The 21080-nt window shown below is 36.3% G+C and overlaps 1 protein-coding gene across 13 annotated transcripts in view; it reads left to right on the top strand.

Moving 5' to 3' along the window:
- The window catches only part of SPAG9 (sperm associated antigen 9), a 145435-nt gene that overhangs the window by 81629 nt on the left and 42726 nt on the right, over positions 1–21080 (top strand). For 7 of the 13 annotated variants that reach the window (XM_064367545.1, XM_064367544.1, XM_064367543.1 and 4 more), the window contains 6 exons: positions 6277–6484; positions 7396–7495; positions 12975–13096; positions 17888–17899; positions 19681–19738; positions 20812–20964. In XM_064367545.1, coding sequence (XP_064223615.1) covers positions 6277–6484; positions 7396–7495; positions 12975–13096; positions 17888–17899; positions 19681–19738; positions 20812–20964 — 653 coding nt within the window. The remainder of the gene's footprint in view (positions 1–6276; positions 6485–7395; positions 7496–12974; positions 13097–17887; positions 17900–19680; positions 19739–20811; positions 20965–21080) is intronic. The other 6 variants (XM_012463573.3, XM_012463570.3, XM_012463571.2 and 3 more) reach the window with 1 other exon arrangement.

Raw genomic sequence — 21080 nt, 5'->3', positions numbered from 1 at the left:
ATGATGCATTTGATAAATGGAACAACTGAAAATATTTTGAAGAGCTTATAGACTTTTAGCATGATATTTAAAACCCATAAGAAAATGACTCAAAGACCAGATTGCTTTTACTGCAGTATCTCAAGTGAAACTAAAAGTAATGACATTTATTTTATGTGTGTGGTAAAAACACACAAAAATTACCATCTTATGAGCTCTGATGTGGTCTCCACAGGGAGGAAAAAAAATACTATCTTAACCATTTTTAAGTATACAGTTCAGTAGTGTAAGTATACAGTTCAGTAGTGTTATGTATATTCATATTGTAAAACAGAGTGCCAGAACTTTTCATCTTGCAAATCTAAAACTAACTCATTAAATAATAACTTCCTAACTCCTCCAGCCCCTGGAAACTACCATTTTACTTTCTGTTTCTATGAATTTGACATCGCATATTAAATACCTCACATAAATAGAATCATGTAGTATTTGTCTTTTTGAGACTAGCTTATTTTATTTACCATAATGTCCTCAAGATTTATTCACGTTATAGCATGTGACAGAATTCCCTCCCTTTTTAAGGCTGAGTAATATTCAATTATATGTATATACCACATTTTGTTTGTTGATGGACATTTGGGTTGGTTTCACCTTATGACTGTTAGGAATAATGCTTTTGTGAATACATACCCAGACGTGAGATTGTTGGATGATATAGTAGTTCTATTTTTAATGTTTTTAGGAACTTCCATACTATTTTCCAGAGTGGTTTGCATCATTTTACAATCCTACCAGCAATGCACAAGTGTCTGATATATTCACATCCTCTTTTTCTTGATAGTGGTCATTCTAATGGGGGCCAGGTGATAGCTCATTGTGGTTTTGATTTGCATTTTTTCAGTGATTAGTGATGTTGATTATAATTTTATATGCTTCTTGGCCATTTGTGTATTATCTTTGAATTGCATCTCTGTTTTTTTTCAAAGCACAACTTAAATATGCACAGGCATGCCATTCTTTTATATGCAGTTCCAAATCTTGTACTTGCTTTATGTGAACATTCTGTAGTGACATGTACACCTGCAATGTGGCAGTTCCTTAAAGGCTCTAAAGGGGAAAATGGGGCTATAAAATAAATATGTTAGAAAGAGACTTGACAACTGTGGAAGTCTCTGTGTTTGACACCACTCATGCCGTTGAAAAAGATATCTTAATGATGTCAGACAATATGATTTGATAGGCTAGGGGTCATTTGCAGTCAAGACTATTAGCCAAAACAGACAACCTGGCACGTGACCTAATATAAAATAGGAATTTGCAATCTCAAGAAGCCACAGATTGAATGTGCAATAACAACATACAACTCCCCTGGAACTTTATGTTGAAAAATTCATAATAAATGCTTTTCAATTGGGACTTTATAAGAATTTTCCCTTGTTGGCATATATAGTCATGTGTCTTTTAATGACAGAGATACATTCTGAGAAATGTGTAGGTAGGTGATTTTGTTGTAGGAATATCACAGAGTGAATTTACATAAACCTACATGGCATAGCTTACTACACACCCAGACTACATGATATGGCCTATTGCTCTTAGGCTGCAACCTCTACAGCATGTACCAAATACTACAGGCAGTTGTAGCACAATGGTATTTGTACATAGAAAAGATATGGCAAAAATACAATATGAAAAATTTAAATGGTTTACCTCTATGGAACACCTGCCATGGATGGAGGGAGCTTGCAGGACTGCAAATTGCTCTTGGTGAATCTGAGAGAGCAGTGAGTGAATATGAAGGCCTAGAGCATTACTGGACATTGCTGTAGACTTTATAAAATGCTGTCCACTTAACTACCCTGCATTTATTTTTTTTCTTTCTTCAATTATAAATTAGCCTTAGCTTACTATAACTCTTTTACTTTATAAACTTTATTTTTACCTTTTTGACTTTTGTAATAATGGTTAGCTTAAAACACAAACACGTTGTGTAGCTCTATGAAAATATTTTCTTTATATCCTTATTCTATAAGCTTTTGTCTATTTTTTTAATATATATATATTTTTGCTTTCTAAACTTTTTTGTTAAAAACCAAGACACACACATAGTAGCCTTGGCCTACACAGGGTCAGGTTCATCAGTGTCAGTATCTTCTACGTCCACACCTTGTCCCACTGGAAGTTTTTAGGGGCAGTGACACACATGGACCTGTCATCTCCTATGATGACAGTGTCTTCTTCTGGGGTACTTCCTGAAGGACCTACTTGAGGCTGTTTTATAATTAACTTTATTTTTTTTTTAAGTAGAAGGAGGCATATACTCTAACAATGAAAAGTATAGTAAATACATAAACCAGTAACATAGTTGTTTATCGTTATCAAGTATTATATACTGTATAGAATTGTATGTACTGTACTTTTATACACCCAGCAGTGCAGTAGTTTTGTTAATACCCTACTGCATTGCACTAGGATATTATGACAGTTGCAACATCACTGGGCAACAGGAATTTTTCAGCTCCATTTTAATCTTATGAGATCACCACCATGTATACTGTATGCTGTCTGTTATTGGCCAAAATGTCATTATGTGGATGCGGCACATGATTGTGTTATCTTATGAGCATACATTTGACCAAAAGTAGTATATTTTAATTTTTAACAGGCTGATTTTTTTTTTTTTTTTTTTTTTTTTTTTTTTTTGAGACAGGGTCTCACTCTGTTGCCCAGGCTGGAGTGCAGTGGTGTGATCTCAGCTCACTGCAACCTCCTCCCCATTCTGGATTCAAGTGATTCTTGTGCCTCAGCCACCCAAGTAGCTGGGACTACAGGCATACGCCACCATGCCCAGCTAATTTTTGTATTTTTAGTAGAGACAAGGTTTCACCATGTTGGCCAGTCTGGTCTCAAACTCCTGACCTCAGGTGATCCACCCAACTTGGCCTCCCAAAGGGCTGTGATTACACACATAAGCCGCTGCACTTAGTCTCATTGTATCTTTAACTGGAGGCAGTTAGTGAGGGATAGTACAAGAATATCGTGCCTCTGGCCAAATGCTGTGGCTGATTTCCCATCAAAGTGCTTTTCTGCTAATCTTAGTAGCTTTATGTCCCCACTGCCTGGGATACCAAGGAGAAAGACCTCTTATGAAAATGGTTTCGAGGCTGGGCAGTGGCTCATGCCTGTAATCCTAGCACTTTGGGAGAGGCCAAGGTGGGTGGATCACCTGAGGTCGGCAGTTCGCGCCCAGCCTGACCAACATGGAGAAACCCCATCTGTACTAAAAATACAAAGTTAGCCAGGCATGGTGGCACATGCCTATAATACCAGCTACTCTGGAGGCTGAGGCAGGAGAATCACTTGAACCTGGAAGGCAGAGGTTGTTGTGAGCCAAGATCGTACCATTGCACTCCAGCCTGGGCAACGAGAGCAAAACTTCATCTCAAAAAAACAAAAACAAAAACAAAAACAAACCCATTTTCCCTAAAATCTGAGCTTTTCCCTTCTCTGCTCTCATGCTGTATCCCTGGGATCTAGTTGTCAGAAGTACAGCCCACACAATGAGCTATTTTAAAGAGTGTAAACTATTTTTATGTGGTAAGTATAAGAGGGAAGTAAGTTACAGATAAGCAAATCTCATGTTATTTGGATAGCCTAGGATAAATTTAAAACATCATTTTCTTTTAAGTAGATCCTGATTCACCACTTCCTTGTAGCCTGAAACCTTGGGATTGCTGAGGTATCATGGTCCCTTTCCTGTTTTAGGTTCAGCTCTCTCCTGGTTATTTTCTTTCTTTCTTTTTTTTTTTCTTTTCACCCCATGATATCTAGACTGTCTCCTGGTTTTATTTCATGCTGCCAGATCCACAAATGAATTTAGGGAAGTGGGCTTTTGCCACACTTTATATGTTGTGAACTTTTAAATTACTAAATACAATTTTTTCTAAGGTGAAAATAATCTGGCTTTTGGAGGGAGTGAGGGGCCTGGAATAATAAGGAGGAAGAAGAAATAATGTCTCTATGTTTAAGAGGTAAATGACAATTCCGGGATTGACCTAAAATTATTTATTTGCAAAATAGTTTCAAAAGCGTATCACTTTTTCATATAGATGAACTCAGTATTCTCTAGGACTTTCTGAATCCACAGTCTTAATGGGTTTTAACTGCTTTCATCAACACTGTTTATCAGAAATAGAGACTGTTTGTTTATTTTATATATATATATATATATATATTTTTTTCTTTTTTTTTTTGAGACGGAGTTTCGCTCTTGTTGCCCAGGCTGGAGTGCAATGGCACCATCTCAGCTCACCACAACCTCCGCCTCCTGGGTTCAGGCAATTCTCCTGCCTCAGCCTCCTGAGTAGCTGGGATTACAGGCACGCACCACCATGCCCAGCTAATTTTTTGTATTTTGAGTAGAGACGGGGTTTCACCATGTTGACCAGGTTGGTCTCGATCTCTTGACCTCGTGATCCACCCGCCTTGGCCTCCCAAAGTGCTGGGATTACAGGCGTGAGCCACTGCACCTGGCCTTATTTTATATTTTTTAATGTGTATTACCTTCGAAACCTTTAAGAATGGGAATTCGTGACTAGACTGAAAGTAGTGAGTTATCTCGATTGTTCTCAGTCAGTTACAGATCGAACTCCTTGTTCTACTCTTTCCCCCCTTCTCACTACTGTATTTGACTAGTCTTAAAAAAGAAAAAAAAAAGAATGGGAATTCTTGTAACATGGGCACAATCTCAGCTCACCTCTGCCTCTTGGGTTCAAGCGATTCTCATGCCTTAACCCTCCCTAGTAGCTGGGACTACAGGCATATACCACCATGCTGGGCTAATTTTTGGCATTTTTAGTAGAGACAAGGTTTCGCCAGGTTGACCAGGCTGGGCAAAAAAAAAAAAAAGTTTATTTCTTAACTCATTTTTAAAGTAGTTTGGAATAAATTACTCAATTTAGTAATAAATTACTCAATTAAAATTTTTTCTAAATTACTTTTATTTGTAGGTTGAACTTTCTGATGTTAGCAAAGGATCTAAAGCTACCATTTCAGCATCAACAGCTAATTCAGATGTGGCAATAATTCCTACTAATACTCCCTTAAGGGAATTATATATAGTATATATAATTTATAATATTGTAAATATAATTATAAATGAAATATAATTATATATTTATAATTATACAAATAGTTACTGTTATAATAATAGCTAATATTTTAAATACTTAGTATGTGTGAAACATATTGCTAAGCCATAATGTAGAATAATTTGTAATCTTATGAAGTAGACATCATTATCTCTATTTTATAGATGATAAAGGTATAGAAAGAATATGTAATTTACCCAAGGTCATGCATTTAGTGAATGATAAATTCACTTAATTTACCCTAATCCTTATTATTATTATTATTATTATTACTGGTGGTGGTGACAAACTTTTTGTCAGGTTCTCTTTTTTTAAAACCTGGGTGCTCCAAAAGAGCTTCATTCTTGATAGCCACTGGACAATTGCTTTTAATTACTTTGAAGTTGCAAACCCCTTTGAATATCTGATAAAAGCTATAAATTCTTTTCCCAGAAAAACACATTGTACACAAATTGTTGCATACAGTTTCAGTCTGCACATACCTCTTGAAACTTATCTGTAGATCCTATAATAGTAATCAAATTTCAATGAGTATGTAACTCACCTGGATTGCTTGTTACCTATTCTCAATGCCTAAAGTTTGGTACATTAAGTCTGGAGTTGGACTTAGACTCTGTCTTCTCCTTGTTAATCCCTCCTCTCTCTTTTTTTTCTTTTTAAAGAGACAGGGTCTTGCTTGGCTCAAGGGATCCTCCCGCCTAAGCTGGCATTACAGGCATGTGCATGGCTGGAATCTGCCCTTTTAGCAAGCACCTTAAGTACTTCAAAGGATTTAGATGCAGGATGTTTTAATACCACACTTTACAAAGAAACCCCGAGATTAAGAATTTGGTTATTCTCCTGCTGTTTTAGAGCAGCTATTACAGAGAATGATGTGGACATTAATGTGTAGTTTTATTGGTAATTCTTTTATTTTCAAATTTTCTGTTTAGAAAAATCTCATCTGAAAAAATGTGATTTACTTAAATATTTCCCAATTATTTGCAGAGAGACTAGAGAGATAATTTATTGATAATCAGTGGCTCTTTATTGCCTTTATTTTAAAAAAAAAGAACTTTTTCTAGTAGGTTTATTTCTTACCCCATTTAATGTGGCTTAGAGTAAATATGTCATTTAAAATTTTATTCTAAATTATTTTTATTTGTAGGATGAGCTTTCTGATGTTAGCCAAGGCGGATCTAAAGCTACCACTCCAGCATCAACTGCTAATTCAGATGTGGCAACAATTCCTCCCGATACTCCATTAAAGGAAGAAAATGAAGGATTTGTGAAGATTACAGATACACCAAATAAGTCAGAAATAAGCAAACACATTGAAGTACAGGTAGCCCAAGAAACTAGAAATGTATCTACTGGTGAGTGACCCTAGTTCTTTACTTATTAGGAAAGTATTCAGTAAACCCAGATAATGTGGGTATGAGAAAATATGTCTTTGAAGGTGTTGCCTGCTTTGTATTTATAAAATAGGCAGATATAGTTGGCCCTCTGTATCTGTGGTTCTGCATCTGTAGATTCAACCAGCTGTAGATTGAAACTATTTGAAAAGAAAAAAAAGATAGCTCTACCTGTACTAAACATGCATATACTTTTTTCTTATTATTGTCCCTTAAACAGTACAGTATGACAATTATTTATATAGTATTTATGTTGTATTAGGTATTATAAGTAATCTACAGATGATTTAAAGTATATGGGAGGATATTAATAGGTTATATGCAAATACAATGCCATTTTATATAAGGAACTTGAGTATCCATGGATTTTGGTATTTTGGTGGGTTCTGGAACCAATCCCCCATAGATACCAAGAGGAGACTGTACTTAATTGTATTCAGTTGTAAATAAGCTTAAAAGAGGTAATGCTTAATAGTCTTGGAGAGAAACTATTGGGGCCAGGAGTTGCGGGCCAGGTCTGAGAGTCTAAAAGACAGGAGGACAGTTCATTTCTGTCCCCTATCTTAGTTTAGTCTTTGTCTTTAGTTTCTTTAAATTCCATCTTTTAAATAGGAATGAAAGCAGGACCTTGGATACATTGCACTTTGTTCCACGAAACACAAAGGCAAACTTTCTTTGGTTGCTTATTAGTTTTTGATATGAACTGTTAACTGAACATATGACATACTGTCTAATGCTGTGTTTCCTAAAACCCAGTCTTGTACCTTTTTGAAAAATGTTCAAATGATACCTTTACAACCATAAAAACAACAGGATTTTTATATTGGGGTACTATGTAATATATGTATGTTTATTTCATGTCCTTTTTAAAGGCTCTGCTGAAAATGAAGAGAAGTCAGAAGTTCAAGCGATCATTGAATCTACTCCTGAGTTGGATATGGACAAAGATCTCAGTGGATATAAAGGTTCAAGGTAAAATAAATGTCAGATGAAGACATCTTCCCTCCCCCAAACCCATAAACACTGTTCTCTGGTCTCTGACTGGATAAAATGGATTCAGATGTTTTCTTGAAGAAATGTTGGTATTAGATTCTAATTCCTGTTCTTGAAACTGGACACTGTACATGGTTTACATTTTTTGTGAAAAACCTTTGCAGCATCACAGATTAGGTGCATAAGTAGGAAGAGTGGTGTCTTAGTCTATTTTGTACTGCTATAACAAAATACCAGAGTGGGTTGGTTATATATTTATTTATTTGAGACGGAGTCTTGCTCTGTTGCTCAGGCTGGAGTGCTGTGGTGTGATCTCAGCTCACTGCAACCTCCACCTCCCAGGTTCAAATGATTGTCCTGCCTCAGCCTCCCGAGTAGCTGGGATTACAGGCACCTGCCACCACGCCCAGCTAATCTTTTTTTTTGTATTTTTTAGTAGAGATGGGATTTTACCATGTTAGCCATGCTGATCTCAAACTCCTGACCTCGTTATCCACCTGCCTCAGCCTCCCAAATTGCTGGGATTACAGGCGTGAGCCATTGCTCCTGGCCAATTTATAAAGAACAGAAATTAATTTTCTCACAGTTCTGGAGGCTAGGAAGGCCAAGATCAAGGTGCTAGCAGGGTGAGTTGTCTGGTGAGGGCTGCTCTTTGCTTTCAAGTTGGTGCCTTGTTGCTACATCCTCTGGAGGGGAGGAACTCTATGTCCTTACATAGCAGAAGGACAAGTGAGCCCTGAACACTGGATAAAGCCTCATTATTTTATAAGGATCCCAGTCCTATTAACCTGGGAGAAACCCTTATGGCCTAATCATCTCTTGAAGGTCCTATCTTAATAGTATCACATTTGCAACAACTGAATTTTATAGGATACACATTCAAACTATAGCGGATAGGGGAAAAAAGACAGCCAAGACATATCCCATAGTTTCTGTAACTTGAGGAAACCAAGAAGCAGGAGTGAAGGGAAGTAACAGAGTGGACTTGGCTGGGCTGTCTGCAGTGCTACTTTGAGGGCGTGAAACAGACCTTTGGTTATAGAGCATGCTTGTTTTAGGGCCAGTGTCAGGAGACTCCGGCCTGCCTGACACTTCAGTCTAGCCCTCTCCTGACTGGGGCTTGTGACTCTCGAGATTACATTGCCCAGCTACTAACTTGGGACCAGGTCCCCTCCCACAACACATACCTTGGGTTTGTGCATGTTTTCTGCAGGGTGTGTTCAGAAGGCAATTTCTTTTTTATGTATACATATGCTAAATAAACGTAATTTAAAAAACAAAACAAAAAAGTTTGAACAAATTTTTGTACCTTCCCCCAGATCAGGAAGGGAGAATGTACTTCCATCTTGAGAACTATAATCTCATTATTGGAAGAAATTAGTCTCATTTTAGTATCATTTTACATGGGAAGGCTGTTTAGTGGTAGGAAGAAAATGGTTAGATATCACCCCTTATTTATTTATTTATTTATTTTTTTTTTTTTTGAGATGGAGTCTCGCTCTGTCACCCAGACTGGAATGCCATGGTGCTATCTTGGCTCATTGTAATCTTGTCCTCCTGGGTTCAAGCGATTCTCCCACCTCAGCCTCCCAAGTAGCTGAGACTGCAGGTGTGCACCACCCTACCAGGCTACTTTTTGTATTTTTAGTAGAGACAGGGTTTTACCACATTGGCCAGGCTGGTCTCAAACTCCTGAGCACAAATTACCTGCCCCTCTCCACCTCCCAAAGTACTGGGAGATTAGATATCATCCTAATCAGGATTATCCAGAATACATTGATGCTCAAGAATATCAGATAGGAGCTACTGCCTTTCTTTTCACTTCTTCCATAAAGTTTATCTTTTAATTAATTAATGACTATAAAAATGCATGCCATTTATTGATCCATGTTAAGCATTGTGCAGTATGCTGTAGCGGTTAAAAGCATAGACCCTAGTGTAAGACTGCATGGGTTCAAATCCTGTTTTGGATTTGAATCTTAGGTGTGTTTTCTCATCTAAAAAACAGCATTATGTTAATACCTCAGATGGTTGTGAGGATTAAATGAATCAGTATATGATAAATCATTGCAAAATGCCCCATTCAATAAATGTTAACTAATATTATTTTCATCATGATTTTATATAATTTGATCCTGATTATAATCTTATGAGGTAGATGTTTTTATCCTTATTTTGTAAATAAAGAGACTTAGAACTTGTTCAAGTAGTTTGTCCCAGATTACCAAGCTAACAAGAGGTGGACCTGGGATTCAAATCCAGAACCCTCTATCTGTCTGTCTGTCTTTCTCTTTCTCTCTGTCTCTCTCTCAGACAGGTTCTCATTCTGTCACCACTGTTTGTCCTGGATCCTACATCACCCTGCTTCTTGATTTATGCCTTTGTTTTGACAGAGCATATCCTTACTAGCTTTCTGAGTAAAGGGTACATGACTCTATCACTTCTTAGCTCTCTCTCATGCTGTCTGTCTTCAGATATCTAAAATAATGTGCTTGTGTTACTCCTCCCTCATTCCTCCCCTTTTCAGCTGAGATTCTGTGACAAAATGTAGTCCTAATGCCCTAAGCATCCCTTGTGTATAATGAATTAGCTGTGCTCCTATGCATCTAGAATAGGACTCTAGGTATATACTTTCCTTGGGAGAATGGAGAAAATAGTCACTTAAATCCTTTTCCGTATTCTGTAGATCAAGTAAGGAACCCTGGTTGAAAAAGCCTGTGATGCTAGCTGTTGGCTTTCTATAGTAGAAGATGAGGATATAATGCCTAAAACACCATCCTTTTATCCTCCTAATATTATTATATTTCAGATTCTGCTAATATTATTTACATCATTATGACTATAAAATTAATCTGCATTTCTACTTAGTCACAGATTATAGTATAATTACATTTCATTTCTTTCTTTTTGAGATGGAGTCTCACTCTGTCTCCCAGGCTGGAGTGCAGTGGCATGATCTCGGCTCACTGCAACCTCCGCCCCTCAGTAATTCTCAACTCTTTCAAGTTCAAGTGATTCTCCTACCTCAGCCTTCTGAGTAGTTGGGATTACAGGCGCCCGTCACCATGCCCAGCTAGTTTTGTATTTTTGGTAGAGAGGGGGTTTCACCATGTTGGTCAGGCTGATCTCGAACTCTTGACCTCATGATCTGCCCACCTCAGCCTCCCAAAGTGCTGGGATTACAGGCATGAGCCACTGTGGCCAGCCCATTTCATTTCTTTTACAACCCTCTGTTCTTCTGACATTAATAAAGCTTTCGGTTATTTTGTTTCTTTTCCTTATGTTTCTATGGACCTGTCACTAAATTATTGGCAGACACTATGCAATTCATAAATGTAAATGTTGCCAATATGACCAAACACAAAACCTGTCTGTTTCCTAGTGCTCACTCTCCTGCAGCCTTCTATTCCCATTCTTTAATTGAGACTACTGTCAGTTTGCTCTGGTTCTGGAATATGCCCTCACTTTCATCCCTGGAATTCTTTTCACCTTTTTCCTCTGTTGTATCTTTTGTTTCCTGGATCCCACATCATCCTGTTTCTAACTTATGCCTTTGTTTTGATAGAATGCTAACCTTCCTAGGTTTCTGGGCAAAAGGTACATGACAAGTAAATTTTTTTTTAAATCACTGTGAGCTTGAATGTGACAAATTTGATAAGAAGACATACTTCTTGATAGTTTGGCTAGATAAAGAACTACAGGTTGGGAGATTTTTTCCCTCAGAATTGCAAAGACATTGCTTCATTTTCATGTTGAGTTCAGGGTGTTGCTATTTGACTTCTTATTTTTATATACTCTCTGAAATCTTTTAAGACTGTCATTTTCTTGATTTTTAAAAAAATTAATGATGCTTTGCTTGGTGTGGGGGTCTTTTTGTATCTTCTTACATGAAATAAGTCTTTTCATCTGAAAATTCCTATCTTCCAGTTCTGAGAAATTCTCTTTCTTCTTATTTTTGTTACTTCTGGTCTCATTCTGGAACACCTGTTAGTTATGTATTGAACATTCTGGAATGACATAATTTCTTTTCTTCCCTGCTTCCTATCTTTTTTCTTTTGTACTAATTGTTGGCAGATTTTTTTTAAACCCTCATTGGTTTTTTTTCTAAGTTCTTTTTCTTGGTTGGTACTTTTTATACCATCTTGCCGTTTTACTAATACAACATTTCTTCTAAAGAAATTGAGTTATTTGGTGTTTTGTCATTGCTGCTGCCTGCATTGTCTCTTTCTGTTCTTAGTGTCTCTGTCACATCCTCTTTGTTTTGGGCCCTTTCTTTTATAATAGAAGTCTTCTTTAGAGTTCTAGGACTCTCTGGCTGTTTTACTCATACTTAAGTAAATAATGCTGATTCTCCACTTTCCTGCCTATAACATTTAAACTTGGCTTCCATTGTTCAGGGAGCTGTGCCAAGAGAAGGGAGGTCTCAGTGTTCCGGAGGATTGTATCTAGGTCCTGTACTGCCTCTTGTACAGTTTTTTTTTTATCCTGTCCTTCTGTTTCATGTTCCTCTCTGCATGCTCTCCCTGCGGTTGCTGGTACCTTCAAGTCCTAGGCCTTTGAGGGGTTCTGGCAGCATATTGACCTCCTCCCTAAACCCCAGTGGCTTAGGTTTCACCTTTCTCTGGTCTATTGAATCACTTTCTACTGTTTGCCCATCTATTTTCCATCTTACTGAATTTTATTCACATTTTATCTGCTATAGTTTCTTTTTCTATTCTCTTTGTCCTTTTGGGTGTATATCTTTTTAATTTCTTAGCTTTCATTTTAGTTGAGTTTCTGAGTTACTAGGTGATACTATGTTCACTACATCATGTTTAACTAGAAATGATCTACAGAGTTTTTTCTATTAATATAGTATTCAGGCACAAACATATATACTTCAGCATTCCCCTATACACCCCAGCAAAATAGGGCATATAGTATATACACAGTTTCGCAACTTGATTTTAAAAAAAACCTTTGTACAATGAGTTTCTTTAGTTTATAAAGCTCTATTTATGTTTTTAATCTTAAAGCTAAAATTTTTAACTTTATATGTGTATAACTTACCTCATCTGTCCCCTATTAATGGTCATTTAGGTCTTTTCAATTTTTGCCACTATGAGAAATGCTTCTTTAACCATCTTTTACATACATAATTGCCTTCTTGTCACGTAGCTGATCTGTGGAAAGCACTTAGGTCAGCACCTGGTATAGAGCAGAGGAGCTGCCATTATTGCTTGTGTTTTCTGGGGTCACACAACAAAAACATTCTGTAATTTCTTCACCAGCTGTCTCTGTGGAGCTTAGTGAGAACTTCTTAGGAAGCCTTTAAGAAATCTTGTTAAGTTATATTTTCTAGTAAATGTAAATTATAGGTAAGAAATTCCTATGTAGTTTAGCCTATTGTATTCATTTTAACACTGTCAAAAAAGTCTTTGTCATTTGTTGATTTGGTTTTGTTGTTCTTGTTACATAGCACTCCCACCAAAGGCATAGAGAACAAAGCTTTTGATCGCAATACAGAATCTCTCTTTGAAGAACTGTCTTCAGCTGGCTCAGGCCTAATAGGAGATGTGGATGAAGGAGCAGATTTACTAGGTATGATAGCTCATCTGAAGAAGTATCATACTGTTTTTAAAATTGATTTTTAAAATGATTTAATTGAAAAGTCTTTTAAAATGACCCCAACTGCTCAGTGGTACAGGGTTATTGCCCTTTTAGATGATTATTGGGAACATATGCCTGTGATCATGAAAGTTTTAAATGAAAGCACCTTTGCTTATGGGTATGTTTAAAACTGAATTGCATTTAAATTTATATTTTGAATTTGTACAACACAATTTATTGAACTCCTACTATATTCCAAAACAGATAACTACACATACGAACATGGTGGGGTGTATATGTGTGTGTGTGTGTATGGATTGATGGCTAGTTATTTTCTGACTTACATTAATTTCATTACATTCTGCTGACTTTAATTAAATAAGAAATTATAACACTTGACTTTTCTAAGTTTTCACAGAGTATATTATGTTTCAGCTCTGTGGGAAATATAAGCATTTTAAAGTTTGTGTTCTAGAAGAATACATGGTTTGAAAAGAATATTGCATTTGGTTCTTATACTATTTATCTGGTGACTTTTGCCAACTAGCTTAACCTCTTTGGACCTTAATTTCTTTGTGTGTAAAATGAAGGAGCTGGACTGTTGTTCAGGAATCTGGCAAACTGTAGCTTACGGGCCAAATCCAGCTGACCTCCTGTGTGTATGTGTAAATAAAGTTTTGTTGGAATACAGCCACCACCATTTACTTATTGTCTATGATTGCCTTTGCCTACCAACAGCAGAGTTGAGTAAGCAACTGTAACCTTAAGCCTGAAATATTTACTGTCTGGCCCTTTATAGAAAAAGTTTGCCAACCCCTGCCCTAGATGATCTCTAAAGTTCCTTTCAGTGCAAGATTCTGGCTCGTATGAATTAGTTTTGGTATACCTTCCTTGTAACTTAATACCCAACAGAAATTAAAAACTGTGTAGAATGAAAAATATATACCTTTGGAGATACTAAGCTACAAAAAAATTTGTGTCTCTTGGTATAATTATAGTACAGACTACACTGTTCTCAAAAGGTTTTGTAAATTGTTAGGACTTTGGAGTGGAGTGACATTGCTTGCATTATTTTATGTTAAATTTATTGATTGTCAGGTATGTCCTTGACATTGTGAAGTGTTTTTAGAGGAAAACACAAGTTCTATCTAAATGTCTATCTAGGCCGGGCGCAGGGGCTCATGCCTGTAATCCCAGCACTTTGGGAGGCCAAGCCAAGTGGATCACTTGAACTCAGGAGTTGGAGACCAGCCTGGGCAACATGGCAAAAAATACCAAAATTAGCCAGGCATGGTACGGTATGCCTGTAGTTCCAGCTACTTGGGAGGCTGAGCTGTGAGGATGGCTTGAACCCAGGGGGCAGAGGTTACAGTGAGCCTAGATTGCACCACTGCACTCCAGCCTGAGTGACAGAGCCAGACCCTGTCTCATAAAAATAAATAAATAAATATCTAGTAAGAGAGATTGAGGCCAGGTGCGGTGGCTTACACCTGTAATCCCAGCACTTTGGAAGGCCGAGGCAGGCAGATCACGAGGTCAGGAGTTTGAGACCAGCCCGACCAACATGGTGAAACCCTATCTCTACTAAAAATACAAAAATTAGCAGGACATGGTAGTTCGGGCCTGTAATCCCAGCTACTCAGGAGGCTGAGGCTGGAGAATCGCTTGAACCTGGGAGGTGAAGATTGCAGTGAGCTGACATTGGGCCATTGCACTCCAGCCTGGGCAACAGAGCGAGACTCAGTCTCAAAACTAAAAAAAAGAGAGAGAGAGATTGAAAGTATGTAAGTATGTATAGTTAGACAGAAAGGGATTGTCACCATTAAAGTTTAAGTAAAACTTTGGAAGAAATTGAATGAATTGCATTTCTCAAGGAGGACTAAGAAAGTTTAAATCTTAAGGAATACTCTATTTTTATATTTAATGTTACGTTTTAATTTTAGTTAACACCAAATTATACCTGAAAAGTTTCTTTTATGACATAATTGGCTTAAGAAACTAACTCCCTGGCAAAATTGAGGGGCAGATGAAAAAAATGTTAGAAAAATTTAAAAATTTATATTCAGTACAGTAAAATTCACCAGAATCAATATACATCACCCCACAAAATTCATTTATGCTGCCTGTTTGTATTAAGTATGAAGTACTTTTGAATATAATTTGTACACTGTGTTACCTCATAATGCAGTAATGAGTAATATAACTTTTAAGGTTGGTGGCCCCAAACTTTTCTTTTCTTATAAAGTATTTAGAAGCCACATAGTACTTAGAAATAACTATGGTCTTTTAAATCGATTAAAAATAATATCCAATTGGGTGTGGTGGCTCACACCTGTAAACCCAGCACTTTGGGAGGCTGAGGCGGGCGAATCACAAGTTCAGGAGTTTGAAACCAGCCTGGCCAACATGGTGAAACCTCATCTCTACTAAAACTACAAAAATTAGCTGGGCATCTGTAATCCCAGCTTCTCGGGAGGGTGAGGCAGGAGAATTGCTTGAACACGGGAGGTGGAGGTTGCAGTGAACCAAGATTGTGCCATTGCACTTAGCAAATTTTAATCATTATATATGGACTCAGTACTTAGATTACCCTTTTTTTTTGAGGCAAGATCTCACTACATTGTGTAGGCTGTCCTGGAACTCCTAGGCTCAAGGAACCCTTTTGCCTATAGCCTCTCAAGTAGCTGGGACTACAGGTGTGCACCATCACGCCAGCACAACCTTTTTCTGATTTTAATAATTTAAAAGAAATAATCTCAACAATTTTTCCTTTATCCTGATTGGTATCTCATCCCTCAGCTTTCTTATTTAAAACTGTCTTTGCTGGGTTTCTGTGATAGCAACTTGCCTGTGTCCTTTCCTGTCTCTGACTCTACCTTTTCAGTCATCTTAGCAGGATCTGCTTCCTTTGCTCATCTTTCAGGTATCAGCGTTCCTGTCCTAGGCCTGATACTTTGTTTGAGAAATCATATTTGCTCTCATTGTTTCTCGGTTTTCATGTCTCAAGTTTTAATCTCCATCCCAGATCTTTTTCTAAAGCCCTAGACTATTATTTCCTAACTGCCTACTAGACCCCTAAGCTAAGATGACTTGTAGGGCTTTACGTTTAACATGTGTAAAGCTCAGTTTGTCATCTTTATTTTTCTGTCCCCGAAGGCTGCTCTTGGGCCAACAGCCACTGTCTCAGTGAATGAATAGCTCCCCATCCTGCACCTCTCACTTTCCCTCACAGCCAATCACCAAGGTTTGTTTGTTCCCTCTCCTAAATGTGTGTGTGTGTAAATATATACATATGTATATATATTTTTTCTTGCCTTGCTTAAGTGATACATCCTCCAGGAAATCTGCTTTGATCCCCTAATTAAAGCTTAGTTGTCCTTGAAATGTAGTCCCATGACACTGCATTTTATTATACAGCTCTTCATACTTACTGTCATTTTTTAGGTACCTGTCTCCCTGGACAGACTATAAGCTCAGTGTGGCTGAGACAACCCGTGTCTTTGCTCGCTGTTGCATCTTTATTTAGCACTTAGCAACTAAGTGAATGGGCTTGCTAAGTAGTTCTAATGGGGGTTGTTTCACTTATCTGTGATTCTTCTTTTGAGATTAAAAATTCTTTACAGGGGAATTTGTAAGAGAGCAATGTACCTTTGTAAAAATACACATATATAACTACATAAAATTGTGCATCTTCTCAAGGGATTACCATATAACTCTGAAGCCCATCTATGGAACTAACTTGAGTATCAGTGTTAAAACCCAAATGAAACTTCTATGATTTAAAAAACTGCCAGACAGGTTTTTTTTTTGCTTGTTTTTAATAAGTAAAATTTCCAAATGTATTAGACCTAAGTTTGTGCTTCATTTAAGTCTTGAATAGATGTTACTGGATGGCAAGTCTTGAGAAAAAGAAAAGACAAAAAAGTCTTGAATAGAAATGAGGCCACTTTATATTTTTCTAATAAAGAGTTTTTATTGATCATTTCAAAATGAAATTTTAGATAATCCTACTGGTTACATATTCAATTTATAAACCATATTTTAAGATAACTCTTAGTTGGGAATGTGTACATTTAATGTAAACTTTATTTATTTATTTATTTATTTTTGGCCATCTTGGAAAGGCTTTATTTCTACTTCATCACGGTCTCATACAGACTCAGAGGTACCATCATGTGTTCCCATTTGGTATCCTCGTGACTTTTTATGGTGTTTTCCCTTAAGAGTAAACTCTGTACTTTGCCAGTTAATCTTTTAACAGTAATTAAAAAATGTTGTTGCTATTGTATCATTGATGCAAGAAGACTAACAATAAAAGTACAGTACAAGGAAATTCACAACATACTACAGTGTAACAGACTGAGTCACATTTTGGCGAGGACACAGTAGCAGTATATACATGCACCTGAAGACGTGCAAGCCGAGTAGGATAATAAATGGATCATACAGTGAATTTTCTAAACCCACTGAGGACTTTGTATCTTTTCACAAATGTCCTGCATACCCTCCAATTTACAGAATATCTGTCTTGTCTGCTGTCTTCCTGGCTAATGTAAACTTTAGAAACGATATTATAGGGTTTGTTTTTCCTATAGTACACATTTTGATTTTTTTCCTTTTTATAAATATTTAGACTTCATTGTGTTTAGTTAATGATTTCTCTACATCTTTTCAATTTCTTTGTTTCCTCTCTCATTTTAAAATAAATGAGTTTAGTTCTTGCTTTCTGAAAACAATCTAATTGAGATTCTCATTCATTTTTCTCTTGGGCTGCTTACCTAGGGGAATATTCTGGTGTGTATGATTTTGAATATTTTAATATTACTGCTTTTAAGCTAGGTGTTCTTGGCTGCTGTTCTCATCTAATGCTTTCTCATCATTTTTTTCTGCACAGCTGTTTTTTTGCCTTTCATATATTTTCAGCTTTCACGCTTATCTAAGTGCTTGAGAGTTTATAGCAAACATAGTTATCATATAAACTTTTTCAACCAGTCTAGACTCTTATTTCTTCTGTCTCTGTAGCTTTATTAAAAAGTTAACATTCCAGCCATTGTATTTACAAAGGAAAAAAAAGGTAGTATTTAAAGCAAATATGTTGCCAAAGATCATTTTGGACTTAGAATTTGGAAACTTTTTTGTGATTTTTGTTTGGTTTGGTTTCAATGTGTGGATAATATATAGGGAGATGATTAAGTAAGCTACTATTTCTGATATTTAATTCTTCCTGGTGTAAGTACCCTGCTCTTTGAGAAAATTAGAATATAGACAAAATATGAGTCCATGTGCACAGAATTTGTAGCATTCCTAGGTTGGCTGTATTTGTTTTAAGTAATTTTTAAATCATTGAAAATTGCCTTTTTAAAAATAAAGGGACATGTTAACTCCTTTGTCTTATGTAGTTTTCTTTAGAAAGATTTCTTTCCCGTTTACTTGGGTTATGAATATTACTTCATCCATTGTATGTGATTTTCCAACATTATTAGCTTGCAATTCCTTGAGATGAGTGAGTGGTGGGTTTCTTTGTTTTGATTTTCTGTTTTTTGAGTGATATTCCCTAGTGTGTTATTTCATTTTTTCAGTTTCTTATGAGAAGCAAATTAATAGCTTTCTTCTCCGTAAAGACCACTCCATTGGATCTTGAATTAGATGCTCTACATGCCTATCTTACACTAGTCATTAAAATGGCAAACATGATCAAAGGCAGCCACTCAAATGATAACCGAACATAATTATTTCATAGGTGGCACTTTGAAGGAAAGTTTATATTATTGATTGAAGATTTTCAATCTAACTGTATTCAATTTTTTTGTGAGAAATAATTGGTAAATCATTTTTTAGGTATACCAGAGAGCATCCTCATGAACGAAGGAAATCATCTTTATTTCTGTCTTTTGCACATCATTATGCATTAAATCATAACATTGTGATTCCAGATGTTTTTCATATCATGTATAAAACTTTATAGATTAATAATCTGTTTTCATGCTGTTTCTTATGTAAAACATTTCTTGTTCTTTGTTTCTGCTTTACATGGAATGCATGGGCTTTAAGACCATAATTTCTTTGGTAAGGTTTCATCTGCCTTGGGGTTCTGTCTTTCTTTGGCCTTGTTTCTGTCTGTTCTCTATTAATAAGGTCTAATTTTTAGGCAAAAGCCTACAAGATCAGCTGTGATTTAGAAACAATTTCGATTCATATTAATGCTTTTGTTTTTTCCCCTAAGTAATGTTGGAATGTTAGAATTTGGTAGAAAAGTCTTGATCCTTTTGAAATATTATCTGAGAAATAAAATATAGACTAACAGATATTAAAAATTTGCCACATTTTCTAGCAAGCCGACCAGATTTAAAAAAATATTGGCCAACAAAATCTTTAGCCTTGTTTGTAATGAATAATTATTTATAATTTTATAATCTATTAAAGTAGATACATCAAATAAAATTATAGACAAAATAAGATTAATAAAGGACAGATAAAATTTCTAAGATAAAATTTGTGACTACAGCTTATATTTTAAATGTATATAATTATTGATACATTTATTTTTAAAGTCTTTATCTTTTTTCTTTTGATAGGAATGGGTCGGGAAGTTGAGAATCTTATATTAGAAAATACACAACTGTTGGAAACCAAGTAAGTATATGTGCAATTTTAGCAACAGAAGATAAAGAATTTTCTTCATGTACAAGTCAATAACACTTCATCATTTTAACATACTAATGGAATCTTCCTGTCCCATCTCGTTCCCCTCCTCTAAGTGTACACACACACGTGCGCACATGCACACACACACACATAATGTTGGGACCTACGTTGCCCTGAATCTCCCTGTCCCATCTTGTTCCCCTCCTCTGAGTGTACACACACACACACACACACACACACACACACACACACACACACAGTGTTGGCACCTACATTGCCCTGATGGATATGTTTCCTTGCTCTGTATCTGTCCTTGTTTTACACTTTTTTTGCTCCCTCCCTGACATTTGTCTATTTTCTTATCTCTTCTCCTGGGGTTTCTTTTATTTCCACACAGATGTTTTGATGTATACGCAGCCTTCCTCTTCAGAGCTGTCTTTCATAGCTGTCTATTCTTGGGTACAATTTGTGGAGTCTTGAGCCCTCAGGCACATTTAGAGGACAGATCCCCAGTCATGTGGAAAAGCAGACTGGGTTCCTTTGTCAGTTTGTTGTGTCAGAGCAACTTTGAAACATCTGTGTATATACAAGACAGAATGCAGTTATAATAAGGTCCTATGCACACTATACCCAAAGAAATTAGATCTCAGATTTTTTTCTTCAGCTTAGACTGTCTTGACTTTCCAATTTAGACTGTTTTCTCATTATTTATTAAAAATAACATTAGTGAATAATTTTACTTTATTGACTGGGTAATATATTCTCAGGAATTATAACAATAGTAACCTTATAAATGCTATTTTTAAAATTTGATCTTCCCACTTTTAGTAATTGATGGTCTATCTTGTTTTATTCATTTGATAAATGAGAAGAGTAAAACCTTAGACTGTTTCTTTGTGTTCTTTTTGCATTTATCTACAAGCAACATCAGGTAGAATGTCTTGAAGTATTAAATTATTCATCTTTATGATTGTACAGTTATTTTAGTCTACAAAGGAATAGCTGAAAGATGGAAAGAATATTTACTTGTAATGATGCAGTTGAAATGCATTGTTTCTTAGAAATGCTTTGAACATAGTGAAGAATGATTTGATAGCAAAAGTGGATGAACTGACCTGTGAGAAAGATGTGCTGCAAGGGGAATTGGAGGCTGTGAAACAAGCCAAACTGAAGCTAGAGGAAAAGAACAAAGAATTGGAGGAAGAGCTTAGGAAGTAAGTTTTAACCATGTTGTTCTAAACCAAACTCTTGGCCAGTTATGCCACAAAGGGTTACACATGTAACCCTGAGACTGAGACCTTCTGTCCACTCAAGCCTGGAAGGCCAAGAA

The sequence above is a fragment of the Aotus nancymaae genome, unplaced genomic scaffold (genome assembly GCF_030222135.1).
Source record: "Aotus nancymaae isolate 86718 unplaced genomic scaffold, 86718_ANA_hifiasm-v0.15.2.pri h1tg000072l, whole genome shotgun sequence".
In the NCBI taxonomy this organism is placed as follows: domain Eukaryota; kingdom Metazoa; phylum Chordata; class Mammalia; order Primates; family Aotidae; genus Aotus; species Aotus nancymaae.
This window is presented reverse-complemented; position numbering and strand designations above follow the sequence as displayed.